Source organism: Scardinius erythrophthalmus (assembly GCF_964197995.2).
Source record: "Scardinius erythrophthalmus genome assembly, chromosome: 3".
NCBI classification, from domain to species: Eukaryota; Metazoa; Chordata; class Actinopteri; order Cypriniformes; family Leuciscidae; genus Scardinius; species Scardinius erythrophthalmus.
The window spans coordinates 24,828,813-24,854,565 of record NC_138223.1 but is presented as its reverse complement, the minus strand read 5'-3'; the positions used below and the strand labels follow the sequence as shown (position 1 = coordinate 24,854,565).

General features: G+C 37.7%; 1 protein-coding gene across 1 annotated transcript in view; it reads left to right on the top strand.

Moving 5' to 3' along the window:
- Positions 1–17,826: 17,826 nt before the first annotated feature.
- Positions 17,827–25,753, top strand: part of marchf4a (membrane-associated ring finger (C3HC4) 4a) — a gene marked incomplete at its 5' end in the record, with an annotated part of 62,491 nt that continues 54,564 nt past the window's right edge. The window contains one exon of the mRNA XM_081361031.1: positions 17,827–18,279. Coding sequence (XP_081217157.1) covers positions 17,827–18,279 — 453 coding nt within the window. The remainder of the gene's footprint in view (positions 18,280–25,753) is intronic.

Sequence of the window (25,753 nt, the reverse complement as noted above, 5' to 3'; positions counted from 1 at the left end):
AATTGTAATTATGAGGAGGCAGGGTTATGGTTAGGGTTTATTAAGAACATCATCAACCTCTTCAGAAATCCCGCTGCATATAATTAAAGAGAGACAAAGAAAAGTGTTTCAGTCCAACATCCGTTGAAAGCACTGTTAAATATGACTCTGCGCACCACATGCACCTGAGTAAACTCAAGGTGATTTTTTCCACATTAGACACTCATAGAGATGATCAGGCTTGAGATGTAGCCAGCATTGCAAGAGTAAGAGAAGGTGAATCTGTCAATGGTACATCGGAAATTGGGAATGTCTCCATGGTGACACAACTATTCTGGCCATGATTCACAATTCACTTCCAAGGTTATTCTCACTGGCTGTCTAGATAAAGCCAGCTGAGTCTATCTATTATTCATGATTCAGTTCAGAGTCTTCACAGAATTCGCCAAAACCTGTAGATGACAGAACAGGTTCTCTTTGCAAGAACTTCTGTTCATTGTGGTGAAAGAAAGTCGCTCTTTAGCTCGGCTGCCGTATAATAAGGGGATGACTGGCCATGCAAGGTGTAATCTGAAAAGCCCAAAATGAGCCTGAGATCTTAAAGTGAGAACAGCATTAAAGAGAGTAGAGAGATGAGTGAGGTAGAAACACTGATCAGAGGATCATGGACTGATAAAAAAGGAGGCGAGTAGACGGGACTGTGGGAGAAAGACTGTGCATAAAGGAAAACTTGCAAAAAATTAAAAACAAAGAAAAACTAAGCAAATTTGTGACACTAATCATGTTACTAGATTACAAAAGATTTCCATGCTTACACTGAAGCACACCAAGATCCTTGTTGGACTTGGATCATTCCCCAAAAAAGGAAATATACATAAATATTTAAAAATCCATTATTGTCTCAGTCTTTCATATGCCTTCATGTTTCATATTTCACATGTCTTACAGCATGGCATGTGTGAACATCATCTCAATTCACTGCAACACAAAATGGCATTTAGGAGAGGGGGCGGAAACATACATTTCTAATCGAAACTCATCAAGACAGAATAACTCACTAAATGTTATGTAGAACGGAGAAACACCCGAGGGAATCAGATATCATTTCATCTGGCTGAACAAAGAGAGCTGGAAAAATCACGGAGAATTCTCTGGTAGACAGTTAATTGAGCAGGGCCAGTTTTAACACAGGACCTGAGATACTTGCAGCACTAATTGGCCTTCCTATGTCCCTCGGGGAACAGAAGGAATGAGTGTGTGTGTGTGTGTGTGTGTGTGTGTGTGTGTGTGTGTGTGTGTGTGTGTGTGTGTGTGTGTGTGTGTTCATAAGTGAGTGTGAGTCAGTGAGAAAGCAACAGAGGGAAAGATAGACAGAAAGAAAGAGCAAATGAATTAGAATTTCAACCAGGGACCGAAGCAGGCAAACCAACTGTTCCTTCAAAAGGAAGCCATGCTTTCTCAAAAAACTGGTTAAAGGGTCATCACAACTTCATAGGATATTGATGTTTGTGCAATATACTTCTTTATATGATGCAATGCTTAATAGATGGGATTATAAAAGAAAATGTCAATGTAATGGTACAGTCAGGCTTCATCAGCAAGATGTCAGACATCAGTATATATCCACATCAGGGTCCAAATAATTGTAGTTTTCTGAAGCCTTCCTTTTGTTATTTATTTTTTATTTTGTAAAATGCAGTCATCACATCATAATCATGATGATTATTGTGTATTACCGACTACATTGTTGTGTTTAAATGAACAAAATTTATATTAAAATAATTGGAATTCATATTCCGTAAAGCATGTAAACATGCTAACCCGACTGTCATAACTCAGTTAAGCCAAATGGTCGCGTTTCTAAATATCTGAATTATATAGCTGTCATAATCATTTAAAGTCATGTACATGCCTTATGTAGAAAATAAATGCACTGTAACTGAACATAAATTCACTGCAACTGAACATCTGTGCATAAAGGAAATTCTGTGTGGTGTTATATACAGAAAATTGTGAAAAGTTGAACTTAAATACATTTTAGTAGCAAGAAGGAGGCTGGATTTCTCAGACAGCCATACAAACCATTAAAAGCAATTCAAAAGAAAATGAAAAGAAACATTCTGACCCTCATTTTTTATTTAATGTCAGTCTTGTATATGTCAAGGACTTGAATGAGAATTCACAGAGTTGATTAAATTACTGCGCAGAATTAAATGCAGCATAATAAATGGCATAAGCGAGCATCTCCAGTCTTTCTCAAAGAGAATAGCACACTGAATTTCTTTTTATTTTTTTATTTTTTTGACATATTTTCCAGTTTAGAGGACCTTTTGAGTCACAAATAAAGAATTTGAATTATTTGAAATTACATAACACCCATGTTAGACCAACAAAATGGCCCCAAATGTTGTCTCAACTATTGTATGAACAAAGAATTTCAAATTTAACTATACTGATAAAATGTCTAGGTGTGAGTTCCCAGCATGCACTATAGCATGAAAAAAAATTAAGCGGTTACTGTTATCAGATCATTTTTTCGCTGTTAGATGACTTTATTTTTATTACTGTTGTTATTGTTTTGTTATTATTGTCAGTTATTTTTTGTGTTGTGATGTTCAGATGTCATATTTTCATATTTGTTCATTGTCATCGTTGTGTGTGTGTGTGTGTGTGTGTGTGTGTGTGTGTGTGTGTGTGTGTGTGTGTGTGTGTGTGTGTGTGTGTGTGTGTGTGTGTGTGTGTGTGTTAGTGTTGTCACGATACCAAAATTATTGTTTCGATACCGATACCAAGTCAAGTATTGCGATTTCGATACTTTTTCGATACTTTTCCTGAAAAGGGAGAAACACTCTCAAATATCATTGCTGTGCTTTATTTTAAAACCGGGACAACATTTAATCATATAACACACTAATTAATGAACATATGAACAGCAGATATATTAAACATTTGAACAAAATATGAAATATCAAAATATAAAAAATAAATTAGAGCAATGACATTCAAGGTAAAAAATATATACATTTAGCAGCATTATCTCATTTATCATAAGAAACACAAGAGCTTTATCTTGATTCTGAACTTTGAATAAAAATATGAACAGCGATTATATTAAACAATGTTTAATATTGGTATGATAAGCCTTATTGGTGATATATTTGACGTGGGGAGAGAGTTGTGGAAGGCCTATACTTCATGTTAAACATAAATATATATAGCAGCAAAGACAACGTCGGCAGTGTTGACTGCAAAATAGGCTACAGAATAATTCGTTCAGTATTGAGAGGTGCAATATTTGAAAATCGATCATATGTTTTAAATTACATTTTATATTGTATTTGTCAAATCTTTCAAACATCAAAATGTCATTGATTAATATGTATTCGTGTCAAAATGACATAGAAACATCTTTTCCTATTCTATTTTGCCTGGAAACGCTTCCAACACGTGTGCGTGTCGCGTGAAAAATAGATTTCTAGAATGCACGCGTTTTCCGCGCGTCTCGAGCTGCACCCAGACGCGTGTGTCACGCAGGCAGTTAACATCATGGGAGCCGAAATAAAAACGGACACGACACGCAGCCAGTGTGTGTCAGGCCTTTACAAATCTGGAACGCGGTCATTCTTAGAAGCGATCATAGACATAATATACATAGACGCCCTATTGGCCGCTTTGGAACGTTGCTGCGATACGTCAACGCGTCCGCCATTTTGTGGAGGGCAAGACTGCGCTGTAATCAAATGCAAGTAAACTGCTGAGCTGCGGTTTTTCTGTATAAAAACCAAAAAAAAATTACATTTATCAACCGATTTCGGTGGTTTGTATGTGGTGTACAAAAAAAGTTCCATCTGTAGTTAGTTAAACTCTCGATAGATAGACTTATATTTTATTTTATTTTTTTTAATAAGGAATGGCCAAAGCTCTGGCTTGTCATGTATTTAGCTTTTCATTCTTGGATAAGAATGGTGAACACCCCCATACTGAGATATAATTTAATTTTCACATTAAATTAAATAAAGTTTCTTATTGTGGGAAAAGCATATTCTGTCATTGACCCGATTTTAGCAATAACAAAGATAACTGATGGATCATTTATGGTAATATGATATGGTACAACTACAGTGCAATGCAAATAGTAAATATAAGATAAAGTGAGAGGTAGGCTAATAGTAAATAGTTTAGTCAATAAAATAAACAAACAGTATACAGTAAATAAAATAGTAATGAAAAGTATAATTATATAATATCATAAGTACTAATATAATAATAATAATAATATATTGATAATAGCATATAGTTTATGTATACTATAATAATAGCAGTAGAATATGAAATATCAATTACAGAATATAGACAATAAAAAATAATAGGTTAAATAGTTACTATGAATAGTAAAATAATTTGACAGCATAACTATAATAGATTGATAATTGTAAGTGGTATATTATTATAATAACAATAATAAATAATGTAAATATATACATTTTAAAATATTATTACATAGGCTATATAAAATAAAATGACGCAACCCTGTCTCTTTTTGTTAAATTTCAGTTTTTAAAAGGTATAAGAAGCTATACAAATCAAGAAATAAAGTAAACGATCCAGTCAAACATACAGCAGGCTACACTGTTATAATAGCCTAAATATATTAAGTTATGAAACTTCACTTTGCCCTCAGCCAAAACAATCTACCAAGGAACAAATTATAGATTAATGAAACCAAAGATCGCCCGTTAGATAAACACAAGACGAATTATTCTCACTAGACTGACAGCGACGAACGTCAGAACTCAGAAGCGGTGTACGACAGGCACTATAGCCGAGGCAAGGCTGTTCTCGGCGGGGTACATGAGCGCTGAGCGCCCGCGGGGATCGCTGGATCTCACAACTCCGAAACCGTCAGATAACATTTTTAAAAAGGCGCTATCTTTATAAATAAACCACAAATTTGAGCTTTAAACAACTACATTGTCGACTGAAAAACTCTTAAAACTACATTTCGTGACACAATAACAGTAGTATTTTTAAATTTCGTGGCCTTTCTCCTCTGAAAATAAAAATAGTAAATGAAATGCAACCAGAAACAAATTTTCAGTTTTGCTTGAGAAAGGTAATTCCCTGAGACCTGTTTTCAATTGTGTGGCGATTTGTAAAGCCCCAAGCAGCACAAGAAATAGGCATTTTTCTCAATTCTCGTTATGAGAGGTATGGGAAAGTTGCCCTCCGCAGTATGGCGGCGCCGTTGACGTACGATCCAGCGGCCAATAGGGCGTCTATGTATATTATGTCTATGGAAGCGATAGCCTACTAATAAATTAAGGAATCGTGACGTATTTCATTTCCGGTTTTCTTTTGAAGTATCGGTGCACCGTGCAACAGAGCAAGGTAGGCAACTTACTTCCATATGTCACTCCTCCTCGCGTCATCTTTTTCTACGAGTCGTGGACCACTTGTGCTCATAGACAGTATATAAACGATTATGCTCGCACATGCAGCCATCTCTGTAGTGTTTTGTCACATGACACTGACAGCAGCAGGTTCTTTGCTGCGTGCGTCAGGAAAAAAACACAGACGTCCATAGGGAGGCTTTTTTTTTAAGTATCGATACTGATAAATTTAGGTATCGTGACGTTTTTAATTTCCGAGTATCGCGATACTTTTGAAGTATCGATACATCGTGCAACACTAGTGTGTGTGTGTGTGTGTGTGTGTGTGTGTGTGTGTGTGTGTGTGTGTGTGTTTTTCTACATGTTTTCAGGAACTTAAACCTAAATTGGAGACCTAAATTGAGGTCCCCATGGGGCCATCCTTAAAAATATTCTTGTTTGCCGTAACCCGACCGACCCTGTCAATTTAGTACCGACCCAATTATTTATTTATTTTCCCTTTTAGTCCGACCGACTTGCCGGTTGTAAACTTGCGTTAAGACCGACCAATTTTTTTTTAACTCTTTAAACAACTAATACAAATGCAATAAAATAATATTAGTTATTAAGTATTGTGAATATAAATTGCTTAGACGTATACAAACATAAGCTACGTTCTTTCTTTTAAATAAAAACTCGTGGCGCGTCATTATGTTTACACCAGGTTTACGCATGTCACACTACGGCCTGCAGGCTAAGATCGCTCCGTTTCATTCACTGTCAATGGTTCGCGCTTGGTAATGATGGCTGCGGCTTTACTCTAAAGATTATTTCATTTTTATATGTTGTTGATTATGGTTTATTAAAAAATAAACATGTGAAAGCGTGTTATATAGGCTACATGTCATGTTTTAGTCAGTAATGACGACGCTACTGCAACACGCATCGCCGCAAATGAGAAGCTAAGCATCAACGTGCTATCGCAAATCAAAGTGAAAGTAAGTCGCAGACGCTTAACACACGATCATCTTCATTAAATGTAAAGAAACGAAATGATCTTACCAGGGCTGTTTCCGCTTTCTCTTATTGCGGGCTTTGATTCAGAAATTTTAGCTGTTGACCAATAAAATAATAACTGTTGCTTTCGGTGCACTGCATTAAATCTGCATATAGCGGGAATTGAAGATCGGTTATATCCGCAAAAAAACAACAACACACATCTATGTAACCAGGTGTAAATAATTGAATCGTTTTGATCAATCAGATTGCAATCCGATCTGAGAAAACGCAAAGTGGCCTGGTGTAAACAGCCCCTAGACATCGGTGAAAAATGTTCTCTCAAGACCCCCCCGACCCCGATTTTTTTTTTATTATTAAAAAAAATATACTTTTTTATATTATTTTTTATATATATAAAAAAATATAGACCTACCTACCGACCCTTTTTTTCTTTTTTTTTTTGCTGTTACTGCAAACCAAAATATTTTTAAGGATGGCCTGGGTACACAAGCTTATAAATACAGAAGGAGTTAGTGTAAGGGGACAGAATATACAGTTTGGACAATATAAAAACCATTACGTATATTGAGAGTCCCCACAAAGATGGCGAACCAGACTGTGTGTGTGTGTGTGTGTGTGTGTGTGTGTGTGTGTGTGTGTGTGGACATGTTTTTCTACACCGGTGGGGACTTAAACCTGAATGCACACAGACTCATGGGGACTCGTGTCACCGTGGGGACCTAAATTGAGGTCCCCATGGGTACAAAAGCTTATAAATCATACAGAATTAGTTTTTTTGAAAATGTAAAAATGCAGAATGTCTCCTGTGATGGGTAGGTTTAGGGACAGGGGCAGTGTAAGGGGATAGAATATACAGTTTGTACAGTATAAAAACCATTACGTCTATGGAGAGTCCTCACAAAGATAGTGCACCAGACTGTGTGTGTGTGTGTGTGTGTGTGTGTGTGTGTGTGTGTGTGTGTGTGTGTGTGTGTGTGTGTGTGTGTGTGTGTGTGTGTGTGTGTGTGTGTGTGTGTGTGTCCACAAAGATGGCAATATCTGAAATCCTTGGCCTTGTGGGGACATTTTTTGGTCCCCATGAGTAAAACAGCTTATAAATCATAAGTGATGTTTTTTGAAAATGTAAAACTGCAGAAAGGTTTTTTTTGTTTGTTTGTTTGTTTTTTTTGTGATGGGTAGGGTTAGGGGATAGAATATACTATTTGTACAGTATAAAAATCATTATGTCTAAGTCCCCATAAAACATGGAAAAACAAAATATGGACTTGATTTGCATGTAAACATGGTAATTTTTTTCCATCATGCATTTTGTTATTTAAGCAAAACATGTCTAAAAATAAAACCAGTCGTTTTAATAGTACACCATGATACTGAGCGTGCCTTTGCTCTGATTTCTGATTCTATAAAGATACTGTGAGACATCAAGATTCATTTGTCACTTCTTAGAGAAGTGGGTTTCGTTAAGCTGAAAGAGACCACCATTTCTATAGAAATATAAGATTCTGTCAGTCACATAACTGGACTTAAGCCTTTTCCTTTAAGACTTTAGAGGGGGGAAAAAACATCATCAACCAACTGTTCCATAAAACACAGACCATTTAATACAGAGATCTGACTGCTTTTGTACTCCTGAGAATGAGTGTATTTGTGTGTACATATGCTGGTGTGTACATGTTTTGTAGACATGTATGCGTGTAGAGCAGCTCCTCGGTTAGATCTGAGATAATCCTCCTTAAAAATACCTTTTCCAGCTGAATGCTTGTCAAAGCTCAGCTTGTCAAAGAAACCGGTCTGCACATCAGTGCACACAGCTGGGTACCACTTTAGCAGGGATACTCTCCCAAGCTGCAATGACAAAGGAATATACACTATCCACCTTATTCCTGACGACCTTACTGCGTTTTGAATTATGGGTGGCACTTCCGGTTTGGGGAACTTCTACTCAAAAAGGATGAAACGAATCATTTCAAATCATAAGGTTGCCCTACAAATAAAGCTGATCCGTCAGTTTGACTGAATGAGCTGTCAATTTTCCTTCATGATTAATTTTCAGACATCATGAGAATAACGTTATACTTGGTATTTTTACGTGACATGTTATAACAAGATTATATATGGCAAGAGCTCTTTTCAGTCGCTGCTTTCTTTTCCTCGTGATTATTTTCTTTTTTCCCTTTGCAATCCGCTGTAAAAGTATGAAAAAGGACAACATATACTGCACATTTGTGGTCTGTTATCCCAAATTTGATTTACAATATATTCCATTAATAATTCACTGGAATGCACGAAGATTCTCTCGTTATTCTCCTCAAATCCTCACGTCTCTTCCCAGGTTTGTTTTCACAGGTAAATGCAATTTATATTCTGTCAAAATGACGGAAATCACTTTGAAATAGTATCACGTAATGCTAAAGTTAATGAACATTTTTGATTAAGGCAACATAAGTTACATAATCCAGATGTACAGTATATTACTACAGTGATAGTTAACCCGTCCATTATTGCTGTGGAAAGACTCGCGCTTTTGGGGTTATTCGGTCTGTTGAAATACCTTGTTGATGCTTTTACACTTTTAAATTTCCTTTTAATGTTAGATGGTTGAAGGGTATTGCATTCATAGAGCGAGCCTTTTCACTGATTGTTTACAGCTAAACGGAAGTTACACCCATAATTCACGCAAAGCGTCATGGGGCGTATAGGAATACGGTGGATATTGCCAAAAGTATTGGGACACCCCTCCAAATCATTGAATTCAAGTGTTCCAATCACTTCCATGGCCAGAGTTGTAAAACATCAAGCACCTAGGCATGCAGACTTCTTCTACAAACATTTGTGAAAGAATGGGTCGCTCTCAGGAGCTCAGTGAATTCAAGTGTGGTACCGTGATTGGTTGCCACCTGTGCAATAGGTCCATGAAATTTCCTCACTACTAAATATTCCACGGTCAACAGTTAGTGGTATTATAACAAAGTGGAAGCAACAGCAACTCAGCCACGAAGTGGTAGGCCACGTAAAAATCACAAAGCAGGGTCAGCGCATATACTGAGGCACACAGTGCCCAGAAGTCGCCAACTTTGTGCAAAGTCAATAGCTTCAGACCTCCAAACTTCGTGTGGCCTTCAGATTAGCTCAATAACAGTGCATAGAGAGCTTCATAGAATGGGGTTCCATGGCCATCACCAAGTGCAATGCAAAGTGTCGGATGCGGTGGTGTAAAGCACGCCGCCACTGGAGCAGTGGACATGTGTTCTCTGGAGTGACGAATCACGCTTCTCTGTCTGGCAATCCGATGGACGAGTCTGGGTTTGGCGGTTGCCAGGAGAATGGTACTTGCCTGACTGCATTGTGCCAAGTGTAAAGTTTAGTGGAGGGGGGATCACGGTGTGGGGTTGTTTTTCAGGGGTTGGGCTTGGCCCCTTAGTTCCAGTGAAAGGAACTCTTAATGCTTCAGTATACTAAGACATTTTGGACAATTTCATGCTCCCAACTTTGTGGGAACAATTTGGGGGTGACCCCTTCCGGTTCCAACATGACTGCACTAGTGTTGCACGATGTATCGATACTTCAAAAGTATCGCGATACTCGGAAATTAAAAACGTCACGATACCTAAATTTATCAGTATCGATACTTAAAAAAAAAGCCTCCCTATGGACGTCTGTGTTTTTTTCCTGACGCACGCAGCAAAGAACCTGCTGCTGTCAGTGTCATGTGACAAAACACTACAGAGATGGCTGCATGTGCGAGCATAATCGTTTATATACAGTGTTCCCAACTTAGCAATTTTGTTGCTAGATTTAGCAACTTTGCAGACTACCCTAGCAACTTTTTATTCAAAAAGCACCTAGCAACAAATTTAGCAATTTTTAAAATTTATTTGGCAACTTTTAGCAACTTTTGGAAAGTGATTCTAATCCAAACAACACATGTACAAGCTAGCTGAATAGACAGAGCGGTTCATTCATAATTCCTTAAGATCACTGTGTAAATGTGGAAATCGCTGTGAAAACCGGAAAACAAAAGACAACATGCGCAGGGGCGGGGCTACAGGCAGCAGCAGCAGCAGTAGCACGCATTTCACATTTTTGGCAAAATAATTTAAACACATTTCATGTTTCACTGGTTGATAAGAAAATAGCCTACATTAAATGTAATTGTAAGGGGTTTAACTGTACAATATCAATGTTGTATTTAAAAATGAAAAAATCTGTTCATGAAAAAGTTTGTATTACTTTTACAAATACTGTATGTACAGACACACACACACACATATACTGTGTGTGTATATATATATATACACACACACACACACACATATACTGTGTGTGTGTGTATATATATATATATATATATATATATATATATATATATATATAATTTTTTTTTTTTTTTTTACAAACAAATCTAAATTAGAATTTCAAATAATATACGTATGACATAATGGCGTAGTGTTGCGTTGCGATTACGTAATGACGTCACAACGTCATTTAGCAACTTTTAGCAACAAATTGATCTGCCTTTAGCAACTTCCACTGAAAATTAGTTGGCAACACTGTTTATATACTGTCTATGAGCACAAGTGGTCCACGACTCGTAGAAAAAGATGACGCGAGGAGGAGTGACATATGGAAGTAAGTTGCCTACCTTGCTCTGTTGCACGGTGCACCGATACTTCAAAAGAAAACCGGAAATGAAATACGTCACGATTCCTTAATTTATTAGTAGGCTATCGCTTCTAAGAATGACCGCGTTCCAGATTTGTAAAGGCCTGACACACACTGGCTGCGTGTCGTGTCCGTTTTTATTTCGGCTCCCATGATGTTAACTGCCTGCGTGACACACGCGTCTGGGTGCAGCTCGAGACGCGCGGAAAACGCGTGCATTCTAGAAATCTATTTTTCACGCGACACGCACACGTGTTGGAAGCGTTTCCAGGCAAAATAGAATAGGAAAAGATGTTTCTATGTCATTTTGACACGAATACATATTAATCAATGACATTTTGATGTTTGAAAGATTTGACAAATACAATATAAAATGTAATTTAAAACATATGATCGATTTTCAAATATTGCACCTCTCAATACTGAACGAATTATTCTGTAGCCTATTTTGCAGTCAACACTGCCGACGTTGTCTTTGCTGCTATATATATTTATGTTTAACATGAAGTATAGGCCTTCCACAACTCTCTCCCCACGTCAAATATATCACCAATAAGGCTTATCATACCAATATTAAACATTGTTTAATATAATCGCTGTTCATATTTTTATTCAAAGTTCAGAATCAAGATAAAGCTCTTGTGTTTCTTATGATAAATGAGATAATGCTGCTAAATGTATATATTTTTTACCTTGAATGTCATTGCTCTAATTTATTTTTTATATTTTGATATTTCATATTTTGTTCAAATGTTTAATATATCTGCTGTTCATATGTTCATTAATTAGTGTGTTATATGATTAAATGTTGTCCCGGTTTTAAAATAAAGCACAGCAATGATATTTGAGAGTGTTTCTCCCTTTTCAGGAAAAGTATCGAAAAAGTATCGAAATCGCAATACTTGACTTGGTATCGGTATCGAAACAATAATTTTGGTATCGTGACAACACTAGACTGCACACCAGTGCACAAAGCAAGGTCCATAAATACATGGATGAGCGAGTCTGGTGTGGAGAAGCTCGACTGGCCTGCACAGAGTCCTGACCTCAACCCGATAGAACACCTTTGAGATGAATTAGAGCGAAGACTGCGAGTCAGGCCTTCTCGTCCAACGTCAGTGCCTGACCTCACAAATACGCTTCTGGAAGAATGGTCAAAAATTCCCATAAACACACTCCTAAACCTTGTGGAAAGGCCAACTCCATATCAAACCCTATGGATTAAGAATGGGATGCCATTCAAGTTCATGTGCATGCAACAAAACTTTTGGCAATATGTTCAGTCACATTTTTCTCAATAATGATTAGCGAAGAAAATGTCTATAAGTGTTTGCAATTGCTTGCAGACATTTATTGAAAAGACGCTTTAACAACACAACACAACATTCCATGTACTAAATGTCAGAAAGTTTTCGATGTAATTAATACACAACAAAAGTAAATGTAGTAAGTAAAAGTAGCTTATTATTTTCATCTGGAAGTATTTTAGAACTTAGGGGTACTTATTCTACTATTACAATAGACAACAATCTTACCTAATCTGACAAGTCTGAATAAAATGGTTACAGATACAGTTATCTTGTCCTGGCTTTTCATGCAAAAGGTGGTGTAAAAAGATATAAGGCTGGGCTCGGGTTGGGATGATGCCTCAGCAGTTTGCAAATTGCATTAGAGGAAAGTATCTTCTAAATGACTTCTTACATTCAAAATATTAACATCATGTTGATCATAAACTCTTCTCTGTTCAGTCATAAAATGCTCTCACTGTCAATCAGTTGTAAACTCCTCACTCTTCTATCAACAGCCAGTCAGACAGGGGCATCGGTTCACACATGACTGGCTCTCTTAGCTTTGGTTTGGTCTTTGCATGACTCTTTATCCATGGTTTACCTTCTTCTGTCTCCATGGCTTATCTTCACAGGAGTGTGGAAGAGGCTGTAAGCCACCACAACTCCTCCCAGAACATGCACAAAGACATTCATTATGATGGCTTTGCCCATCACTCCAGTGAAATCTGCTAAAGCTGTAGTATCCCAAAGCACAAAAAAGCCAGTTAGCTCAGGAATCTTAAGGGATATTTAACGAAGCATGAATTTATTTAAAACTCCCATACTTTTTGTTAAGATATAAGCAATGAAATTCCTGAGACCCAAGGGATAATTCCCACAAATGTTTAAATAACAAAGGTAGGTTTTGTCTCTGAGCATAATGAGTAATAGGAACTTCTCTGAAATGCTGAAATCTTCCAAGTTGAATTTCTCCTCCACATCATGGGGGAAATGGCTTACAGCCAGTGAAAGATACAGGCCAGTCTGCCATGGATGGTTAGTGTTTCAGCTAGACAAATGTCTCAATCTATTCTGTGTATTTCCCTCAATTCTCTCAGCTTCACTTGTAGAGGATTTTAAATACTCCCATCGCTGGGCAGTTTTTTTCCCAACAGGACAAATCTATATTTTTGCTTTCTTTATAAGCAGAATTTATTTTGTCATTTCGTCAGTATAATATACAGATTTTCTGCCAGTGACCCTAGCAATAATATAACAAGCAATTGTTACTAGAACTATTTCTTATTTTACCCTTAAAGGGGTGGTTTACTGCCTTTTTTCTTTGCTTGATTGTGTTTATGGGCTGCAATATAACATGTCTTCGTGTTTCGTTTGTTAAAAAACGCCTTATTTTTCATAAATTTCACCTTTATTGTAAGCCGCTTCCTCCTCTGTCATTCGAACGACCGGTTGACTTCCTGATTCTATGAAACCACTCCCTCAGAAAGAGGCAATGAGCTCAGATTGGTTAGTTCGGCCGGCGTGCTGTAATTGGCTAAACTGCGTCCGGAATCTTCACGCCCATTACCTTTACGGGCGACAGTTGCATGTGCTCCGGACCCGGTCAAATGTAATGGTGTCAATATTGCCTCATCAGTTTGAGCCAGAATCAGACCCAGAGAGCGGTGATGAAGAGAGTCAAGCAGAACCTCCGCAAACACGGCTCTTACTAAACGTTTCTGAATGGTAATTTTTTTTAATTATTATTATTTTCTCAAAGAATTCCCATACGCTGTTACTTGAAAATGCTACTGCTGTTTGTTAGCTTTTGAGATACGCTTTCCCCCTGATTAAACATTTAATATAACTGAATACATGACTGAGTAATACCGTTTTTTAAAGATATTGTTTTATTGATAGAATGAACAACCGTTTAACTATTCACAAAACTTACCGGTTACTCAGTTTGTCGTTTTCTTTAGGTGTACATGTGATAACAGCAGCTGAAGTTTGCGGTTGCGATAATTTTTTTAAGTTTGTACACGTTTCTTATACACACAAAATAACATCGAACTAACTAGCTACTATAACCAAACAGCTTTGGCATTGGTTTGCGTTCTTGATCAAATAAAAAAAATTACGTCATAAAGTATCCATATAAAATACGTTTACAAAATTTGTACATATACAAATTCGGGTCCAAAATGTTTATACGCATCTGTCATATACTAAAGCCAGCACCGGCATTTTTTTACATCCTTGATAAAACTAAAACATTACGTCTTAAAATATACAGGCAAATACATTTAAAATGATTAAATCTTACTTGCAGGTTGTGGCCTCTGGTTTTAAAGCTGTAACTGCTTCATGTTGGAGTAATAGTTTCTTGTTGAATCCGACATTGAACTCGTGTAGATTCTGGAAGCTGTCTTCCGTAAAATGCGCAGCACAGAGAGCTAAACTACGATTGTAATTGTCAGGATCATAACCAAACTTAAATTTTAACCATTGTTGACGAACTACAGCGTCTGTAGGAAGCCTGAACACAGAAGACCTGACAGCTACAGCTCTCCACTATAACTCCTCCTCTTCGACAGCAGAACATGTTCCGGAGGGAGGGTTGATGTAAATGTATGGGTTAGTTACGTATAAAACCCGGGAAGTATCTCGTTGTAGTCCCATTCGAGATGTTTTTAGGCATTAAACTTCCTGATTTTTAAAAGACAATATCTCTGCTTACATTGAACTTTCAGCACAGCAACTTTGCAGATACTGTTCATGCACCAACAGCAACATTACACAGTATTTAAAATGAAAAAAGTGAAATAGCAATCAACCACCCCTTTAAAATTACTTTTGCTGGTGTAACCTAATGTATTCAGGTTGTTTTAGTGCTATTAAATCATATTTTTTGTATTTGAATAAAACTAGTTAATTTACCGCATTTTACCTCATGAATTACACTCCACTTTTCAGTGGAGTGTAAAACATTTTAGTAGGCTACTTTTAATGGAAAAATAACTTTAAAACGGTTTAAAATTATATGTTCTTTAAAAGACAGTATATTAAATTTTACAGCAAAATATTGTTACAAATTTTCACATTTTAAATCTGGATGTTGTGTGTGTGTGTGTGTGTGTGTGTGTGTGTGTGTGTGTGTGTGTGTGTGTGTGTGTGTGTGTGTGTGTGTGTGTGTGTGTGTGTGTGTGTGTGTGTGTGTGTGTGTGTGTGTGTGCGAGCGTGTCCTTGTGGGTAAATTTTTTGGTCCACATGAGGAAAACAGCTTATAAATTGAGGTTTTGTGGAAATGTAAAAATGCATATCAAAACCATTATGTCTATGGAAAGTCCCAATAAAACATGAACACAACGTGTGTGTGTGTTGTTGTTCTGTCTTTATGTTATTATTACAGTTGCTGGAAAGATGTATCATGTGGCCATCTGTTACACCACCTGCATTATTATCACTGCATTTACAGTAGCAAATGACTTTAATCTCACTTTAAGATCACATTGGTTGGTAAATTCAAATGACATCATTTAATGGCATACACAGATTGTAACTGTAAAACATAGTCATTATAATATAATCTACTGCTTATAACATCCACACTATTTTATGACACCCACAAGTTTTTACTGTAAGTTTAACTAAGTGCAAATAGTGCAAACTCGCAGTGTCTCACAGTGCAAACTCAGAAATGAGATCAGTACAGATCATTCCAAAGCCTTATTCCTGTCATCCTCTATACAGGAAAATGTATAGAGAAAATGTCATACTGTAATTGCTGAACTTAACTTTCGGGAAATACAGTAGGCCTATCTGCACAACGTTTAGGCTAGGCTACTTGATATCTTGAGTTCAGCGGGTTCAGCGTCTCAGAGGGGGCGAACGCTGGCAACACTGACCTAGAAACATGTGCTTGTGAGTCGGTCTCACATGAGGGCTGAAACCAAATCCGTTTGTGGCTCGTAGGATAGATGAGGAATGCAGACTACAAGAACGATCACCACAGGTTCGAATTAGAAAAAACTTCTCATTTCGAAACCCACTGGATGAGAGTAATGTCTTCATTTATACCGTAGCACAAATTGTAAGGGCGTGATTAAATTCGTTTTGCTGGCCCTGAGCTCGCCCCCTTTGCTCACATCACATTCACAGAGAGAGAGAGAGAGAGAGAGAGAGAGAGAGAGAGACGGGCCCGCGCCTGGGAGCTGTCCCAGGCAACATGGTGCTGAAACCGCAGCGAGAGCGAGCATCCTCCGGCTTTACTGATAATCATCATAAACATCTCGTGTTAGAACTGCACAACGCCTTTCGTCGCATTAACCGCAACGCTTTGGATTACAACGCAGGAGCCACTTCAGTATTTTAATTAAAATTAATTAAGACGGAGTGTGGATGGCAAAAACATTTCCTCATCGTCGACCGCGAATCTGTTTCTTTTCAGGGCTGATTTTCGAGACATGTTTGACAGTATATGGGACAGTGATCGAAACTGCCTTGGGATTTCTGCAACAAGGGCTGGGTGTTTCTGGAGATATAGGCTGCCTGTAGGCTACTAACGTTGGCACCTTAAAATTTTCAGAAGGGGACTTGTGCGGGATGCATTTGTAAACGGTCAGACCTGAAACATGAGATGAAGGCAAAGGACAATTGCTGGCTAATTGTCAAGATTGTGGCTGGATTTCGTTTCACGCAAGACACTTTGCGTTCACATTAACACAAAATTACACGGTAGTCCGCTATCGCATCGCTTTTGAAGATAACTAATGAACGTGGATAATGTGTAGGCTATTGTAGAACAGAAATTGATATTTCATGGCTGGTCCACTGAGCGTGTGTGTGTGTATCGTAGACTTCTAGTTGTTTAATTGGGAAAAACCAAGGCTGCCATTTGTTTGGCTCTGCTGGCGAATATCCTGTATTTCTGTTTTCCTCCTTTGATGAATAGATGCCACTACCTCAGGAGCTCTTTGTCAGAGGCTGTTCTCCGTTCAAATCGGTGTACTTGTCCGCAGTTTCATGTGAAAATGTTCGCGTCTCTGTGGATATAAGGCCATTTGTTGTAGGGAACAACTAAAATCCCAGTAAACTGTTTTGTCAGGTAACCTAAAATGTGCTTCACGGTTTTATCCAAGTAAAAAAGATTATTTAATATGACTGAATTCGAGGTTTATTAAGGTAACAACTGCACATTTCCACTTTTGACAGCTACTATAACATGTGCGTACAATCGTAAGCTTCTCAGTGGAACAGCAGCGCGAGGAATCGCATCTGATGGAGCTCGCGGAAGAACTGTTGAAAATAAACACGTTCTCCATGTTCAAACGGTCACTTGGGCTGAGGGTGAGTAGAAAGCGGTGTTGCTCACGAGACTGAACCGGCTGCACAGGTGTTTCTTCCTCACTGGAAACCAAACAGTAAGTTCTGTAATGTGACCTGCTGGAGACCAGTAACAGATAGCCTTAGTTTTATAGGCCGTTTAAAAACATAGACCGCCTTTCCATTATTCATAAGACGGGCACATGTTGTTGGCTATCGGTGTCATTGTATGGTGTTGGGGATTGTTGAGTCGCAGACCGATGCTGCGCCACCAGGGCAAGCAGAAAGGCCGCTGTTGCGTCTTGTTCAGTGACCTGAAGGTTTTCCTACTCAGGCCACCGGCACCGTCGGCATCGCCACCTGCCTTCACACCCATGAACGAACTAAACGCGGAGGGCAATGCGACGAGCAGCGCCACGGAGAGCCACACTTTAGCCAACGGACATTATCAGCCGGTGACAGGTGAGGCTTTGGACACACTAGGGCCCGAAGACTGGACTCATAGCGCAGTGGATCCGCCGAGGACGCTGGACTGTTGCAGCTCATCTGAGGATTGCTCTAAGGAGAAGCTGGACGAGAGATTATCCCTGAACAGCTGCACGGACAGTGGAGTCAGGACTCCGTTGTGTCGGATCTGTTTTCAGGGCCCAGAGCAGGTAAGTTAGGGAGTTCACTTCATGCATTCTGTTTAGGCTGAATGGATGTAGACTGTGTATTGCACAGATTTGCTCAATACATAGGGTGATTGGGACACTTTTTGTCATTGAGATAAAGAATTCAACACTGTGGGGGGACAATCAGTGAAACCTGCTGCAAGTTAATTGCACTTTTTAGATCATTTTTTGAACGTAATTACTGGTGAAGAACTCTGAAAGCTCAAGTAGAATGACAGCAATTGTGTCACATTAAATGGATGAAAACAAAGATTTTGTTATAATAAAGGTTAATATTAAGAACATTTTCACAAACAGTTTCACTGCATGAATGGAAATTTCATACAGTGGGCTCAAAAAGTATGACATTTAAGTCACATATTAAAAGTAACAAAATAGCAATCCAGGAGCATTTATTTTAAGCACATTTTAAAGCAAAACATCTCATTAAAGATGTTTAAAATGATAAAACAGTTAGTACTGTTCACAAAAATTGGATATTGGCTTAGTTGAAAATGTTCATAGTTAACGTTAAATGAATAGTTCACCCAAAATTGAAAATTCTGTCCTTGATAATGTTCCAAGCCTGAACGACTTACTTTCTTCAGTAGAACACAAAAGAAGATATTTCTTGTTGTTCTGTTCTTGTCCAAACAGCGAAGGTCAGTGAGGTCCACAACATTTGACCCTGTTGACTTTCATTGGGAAATTTTTTTGAACAAAAATTAAAACACACACAGATTTTCAAAAAATCTTTTTCAATATCGTTTTTTTTTTTTTTTTAGTTCCAGGGAAGAAAGAACTGCATTATTAATGCATTAGCCTATGCATTATTAAATCTGACTTACAATAATCACCAAAAGTGCAGGTAGTTCTGTGAAAAGGCCTAGCATGATTTTTTTTTCCCCATTACGCTTGATATGTTGTTATGCAAATGTGTCTGAATATGTGATATTCCACTTCATTGCTGCTGTTCTTGAAGTGATTTGTCCTCATAAATCTGACTGTTATATGCTTCAGTGGTTTTATGACAGTGGCATTTATCCACATGCAGCTATGGTGATTTTTTTTTTTTTTTTTTTCTAATACACCACATGACTGAAAGGTCAAGGGTTTGGACACAAAACATTGCTCAAAGATTTAGGGCCAATAAGCAGAACATTCTGTGACATAGTTACGTACTTAGTATTTACAAGTTCTCTTCACAGGCCTGATTTAGCCTGTGACATTATTTTATTTTCTCTTCCTCTCCCCCCTCTCTATCATTCTCTCTTTCAGTTGTTTCCTGTCTTTTTTTCCTTTTCACTTTCCCCACGTCTCTTTCTCTTTCCTCTTTCCATTAATGTGGGCTGTGGCAGAGTTGTGTGGCTGTGGGCTGATGGATGGGCCTGTGAGTGTAATGAGAGCTGTGTAGAGAGCAGATGGGACTGAGGAGATTCTCTCCGCTCTGACTGAGCTGTGTATATGTCTCCAATCCAGACACACATTCCCCTCTTTCTTGCTCTCCTCTCCACTGTATTCTTTGACTTTCTCCAGCTGTCTCTTACTTTTTCCATCTACCCCATTTACTTTCAGAACCCCAAGTAGTAGATAAGGAAGGTCTCCTGTTCCCCTAAATCTGTCAGGGAGGCAAGAAGGGTCCTTCTCTTGTGTACACAGAACACACAGGAACAATTGCATGCTTTAGCCAAGAATTAATATTTCTCACCCGTACTCTTGCACTCTCTCACCCACAAACCCACTGAGAAAAAAATGCCCTGGACGCCTTAAGGTCTTGTTTTAATCAGTGTGAAAAAAAGAAATGGAGAGGGAGAAAATTGTCACAGATCCTGGAGTAGCATAACACTTTTTCACACCCTGTTGTGAGGAACCAAATATGTGGACATCACTTCACCTTTATCAGAGAGAAAAATTGGGCATTATTGGAGAATGTTATTGGATATATGACACAGAACGATTATAAATCATTAATTTACTTGTATGAATTGGTTGTGTGTGTTTTTTGGCTTTATACTTAGTTTAATGTCCTTATAGGATAGTGAAAAAAGAAAAAATGTGTCTGTCCACACTTGACACAAAACTCCTGACATATGGTGAGTTCAAGTCTTCCTGGGAAGTTTGTAATTACGATGCCATGTGCATTCAAATACCTTTGGTCAGAGTAGATGGCCATGCATGTTTACAAAAAAGTATAGCAAGAATTTGTAACTTCTAGAAAATTATGCTTTTGCTTTTTTATGTTTTTATTCAATTAATGAAGGTTCTGTAAATTGAATCGATATTAAATCGTATTTGTACGATACTGCTCGTATTTTGTACACGCAACTCTTTTATAGTCAATACAGACGATGCATCCATTGTGTCCACCATGTTTTCTCAGTGGCACAGAAACACAGGGCTCAGCAAATATTAGTTTCCACACTCATAATAATGGCTTTGTGGTGGTGTTCATGTGCGTTCATCTTGTAAAATACATGACTTGTAGCCACCAGTAATAACAATGAGAACACATCTGATGTTTAATATGTAGTTGTTAAACATTTCATAGTGAGCAAGGCTACCAAGTGTGATGCTTCAGAAATAGAAATCAAGAAACTGACCAAAAAAAAATAGTGACGGCAACATTGTCTGAACATTCCCTTTGTGTTTGGCCACACAGGTAATCCCACCTAATATTAACATTGACCAAAATTATACAAGTATTTATTATGCTGTTTACTAAATCGAAGAGATCTAACAAGTATTTATAGAATAATGCATGTGGTGTGGAGGTGGTGGTTAGGTGAGAAAGAACAAACTTTCTTCATGTCCTCCATAATCAGTCTCTTCTAAATGTTCTCAAATTATTTCCTACTTTTCCATTTGCTCTTTCTCTCTCTCTTTCAAAATCTCTTTTCAAAAGTCCTGGCTGTAGAATGCTGATGATGCAAAATCCCTATGTGACCTGCATTAACATGTGATTTTTTTTCTTACAAGATGCCTTCATCTGTATACTATAGCAAAAAAGCACAAGCTTTGGATTTTTATAGAGAGAGGATGCTGATGTAAATGTGCAGACGGATGACGACAGTTTGAGCTTGCATGAGAAATATTTACAGTTTTACAAGTGTACTCCGTTACAACTGTACTCATTTACCCCACCTAATAATGGCAATAATCATGACTGTGAGACATGCCCTTTAAGAAGCTCTGGTGCCTGATTGTTAGTGGATTAATCTTGGACCATGTTTCTTTTTTGTAGAGTCAGCACACCTTAATATTACACCAGCAACAGTTTTCAGTCAGTCAATTACAAATCACAACCGTGCAGTAACAACAGTTCAATAAACAAGAAGTTAATTATTGAGTGACTTATAATTTACACAGAATATTGCTGGTTACTGTGTCTATTTATATGGAGTCGCACACGCGTGGGGGGAAAAACAAGATATTGTGGCCACAAATTTAACAAAAGTATTAAAACAATATCTTTTTTTTTCACACGTCACGCGAGGACTTTGTATATTTAGCCTATGCTCTGCCAGTGACAATTCCAAAGCCACAGCAGAATTAGCATACGACAGTGTTTTTGAATGACTTGATTGAGTGAATGATTCAATGACTCACTCTTAAAAACAGTCAGTTAAAGCTACAATATGTATTTTTTTTTTCACCGCTAGGGGTCGCTAACCTCTTACAATAACAAAGGCGTAGGTTGATGATAAGCGGACTGACGGGACTTGCGGATGAGTGAAAACATTCATGTTTTTTAACATGACTGTGGTATGAAGCAGGGTGCGAGTCTCGTGGATATAAATGAATGGTATGAATTATATAAATGAAGGACATTTAATTCTACCGAACTACCCGCAAGTGCTGAATTACTACTCACACAGGTCAGTTTATTTGATGAATTTAACTTGTGAGGTAACGCAGCGCTCTTTCATTTGGTCTAACGTTACACTATCACACTAAACAGCATTTGAGTGTGTTGAAAGTTATAATGTTATTCTGTGTGTTTGTTGGCTGTATGATACTAGCAGTAAGCCATATCAACATTAGAATAACATACATTTCATCATGTTGAGCTCTATAACATTGATTTATGTACATTTGCAAGTCACCTGTCTAATAAAGTACATGCAGGATCAGCATCTCTGTCAAGTCTAAGTTAGTCGCGGACGTGGAGCTCTTGTCATCTCGAAAACACCACGCTGATATTGATCCTTGTTTTAGTTCTCCTTTTGTCCCAAAGTCTGCTTGGCATGGTCCATAATGTTTGAACGAAATAACAACAGCGTTTCGCTAGACGTTACGCACTACGCAGTTCTCCACGTCTGTCGCCATGGATACTATGGCAGTACAAGCGGAAACCAAGGCTAACGCGGATATTACGTCATTGACAGGCGACAAGTGAACAGGGACGGGCACTATTTAAAATTGTGAATTTCTCTGAATTTACAAATTCTTGGAAACATGTAGGATAATGGAAGTACACAATTGAAAGAAATATATAACACTGTTTAGGTGTTTTTTGGATATTTTGATGCAAAATTCTTAAATATTGTATCTTTAATTCATTCCTGAATGAATCTATGTTTTTGAACGAATCTGTTGAGTCACTTTTCAAGTCCCAGTGCTGTTTAACTGTTTACCAAAATGATAAGGATTTGTGCTAATATTGACCAAAACCTTCATTTTGTCTTGGTTGTTTTCAAACCTTCAAAGGACGCTGTAATACAGAAATTTGTATAATATGCATGCGATAGCCTAGCTAATACAGTTGAGGTTGTTTTGTGTTTTTGAGTCCCAGTCCACCCTTGACTGCAGCCACTTTTACCATCTACCAACACTGCGTCCTTCTCTAGCAGTGTGTGTGTTTAATAGAGGATGATCTTGGCTAAAAAGAATCACTTGAAATTTGCATTGCAATAAGCTTTTAGAAAGCACATTAAACAGTCCAGTGCTAAAGCAAGAAAAAAAGCATTTCTATCTCTCTCACTGTCTCAAACACTCTCTCACCACCCTTCAAGTATGCTAATAACATGAAATACGATTTATTTTATCTCCGCTCAGGGCTGTTTACAAGGATTCTCTCTTTCATTTTTCTTCTTCTCACACTAGCCTTGCTGGTTCTTTTACTGTTTCTCTCCTATTTTCTGTCCCTTCGTGCCTCTTTAACTCACAAACTCGTGTATAGGTTGGTAGTGTCTCTCTCTCATTATAAAACATGGTTCTTACTCGTGCTCGGTTTCTACAGAGGGCTCGTTCCTTTCTGCTCCCATGAATGGGCTGCTATGTAACGCTGACCTAACATCCAGCGCAATAAATTGTGGCTGCGCTCACCGCCGAGGGCTGTTAGGGGTTATGTATAAAGGATCAGTCATTCAGATTGTATTGATAGTTCTGCTTTAATATCACAATTAGATAAAGTGGCCTCTTCTCCCACTCTGACGAGCCACTCTCTGATCTTCCATCACACATCTCTGCTGCACAACGTATCATTTACAACCCCAACCCATCAGTGATTATGGATAATTAATGTAGAGCAAATCAAGTGAATCTGAATGTACATTCACTTCCAAAATCTCCCCGTCCTCAGATTAGACTCATAACAACGCATGTCAAATGAAATCAGAGGGACTTGCTTTCATTTGGTCGGGAAATTATCTGCATTCAGTTTTTAATGTTCTTCAGTATGGATATTTGATCACAGACGAATCAGTCGAGTGAATCTGAATAGCAGTGTCCGCATTTGATACAGGTTTCATAACTGTGGAACTAAACTGCATCAAAGACACAGATTTCCCCAAAGCTAATGTAATCTGTTTAGAGCAGAGACTAGTGCTGAGATTAAGGCCTATCACGGTAATCCTGTTAATTGATGTTTGTTCATGACGGATGAAATGACACACATTCATACTGTGTTTGTCAACCTGCAAACTCTAATCCTCTCAAAGAGAGAGGAAGTGATGGAGAAAGCAAAAAACGCCCTTGACTCACAGCAGTCATTGGATAAGAGTGTCACTTAAGTCTCTTAAAGCCAAATTCCATTGAAAAAACTTCAGCTGTGTGTTATGTATGAATGTGAATTTATGTAACTTAGAGGTGTGTCTCTGTGTGTTCCAATTATAACAGAAATTAACTTTGACTTTAACACACATTTTTTTTTCATGTTAAATACACTGCTGTTTAAAAGTTACAAAAACTCTATTTCAAATAAATCTTTTTGACCTGCTATACATCAAAGAATCCTGAACAAAATGCATTACTGTTTCCACAAAATCTTAACAGCACAACTGTTTTCCACAGTTTCCACCAACTGAAATTGTCATTACAGGAATAGGTTATATTTTAAAATATATATAAAAAAGAAAATAGCTTAATCTTACTTATATTTCACAATGGTACTGTTTTATTACTGTCAAATAGGCTAATTACAGCCTTCTTGTGCATAACATTAAAAAATCTTACCGAAGCCAAACCCTAAACTTTTGAACATTAGTGAAAGTCTGGCTGGCATTTTATCATAGCAAAGTTTTGGCCATGATGATTTAGCTTTTTATATATTTTAAATAAATATTTCAGGTCCAGCTCAGTTAACTAAAACCAAATCAATTTGGACCCTCCTTTTCTTTACAAAAAGGTGAGTGAATGGGGCCACCTAAAAACACTAAAACAATCTCAAAAACAACAAGAACAACTTTACAACTTAAATAATACAGAAGTTTTATTTTTGAAGAATTATTTTTTTTTTAAAAAGATGCATATACTGCTGGAGCAGTGGTGCAGGGCTCTCGTGCTGTATAAGGAGGTGTTGTGCTCATGGGGACCCGGATCAAGTCAGATCTGGGTAATGTCCCGAGCCCATTCCCTTCTCTCTGCCCCCACTTTTCTCTCAACTCTCCACTGTCCTATAAAATAAAGGCAAAAAAAATATATCGCATATCGTCACTGCCTCGTCTCCAAAGATGCTGCTTTTCAGAAAATGAAAAAAAAAAAACACTGTAGCCTATTTTTTTTTTATAATTAAACACCATGTTGTCAAAGTTGACATGGCTTTATGTATGGTAAGACGCTTGCATGTGTCATTATATTATTAACATCTTACCAAAATCAAGCTCAAATGGAGTTACAGAGGTTTTTGACCTGGATTTCTGAGAATGTTGGACATACATATTTTGTCTGAGGCAGTAAGTGCATCGCATTATATTTTCAACTTACAGGTTATAAAATTTACAATAGCTATGTGAGCACTCAATTTTTGATGTCATTTGGCCAACATTTCACGTTATTAAAGAGGAAGTGCCATGCACAGGCCATTTAAGACCGAGATCAAGATTTTTACATTAAAAAACTTTATCATTTAGAAATATTTTCTATTTTCTAACTCAGTTTTGATTGGCGTGCCGCATTCAAGACTTGGAAGTAAATACCCACGGTTATGATTGGGTATGATATTAAAATAATTGTCAACGTCCCCGCCATTACACGTGTG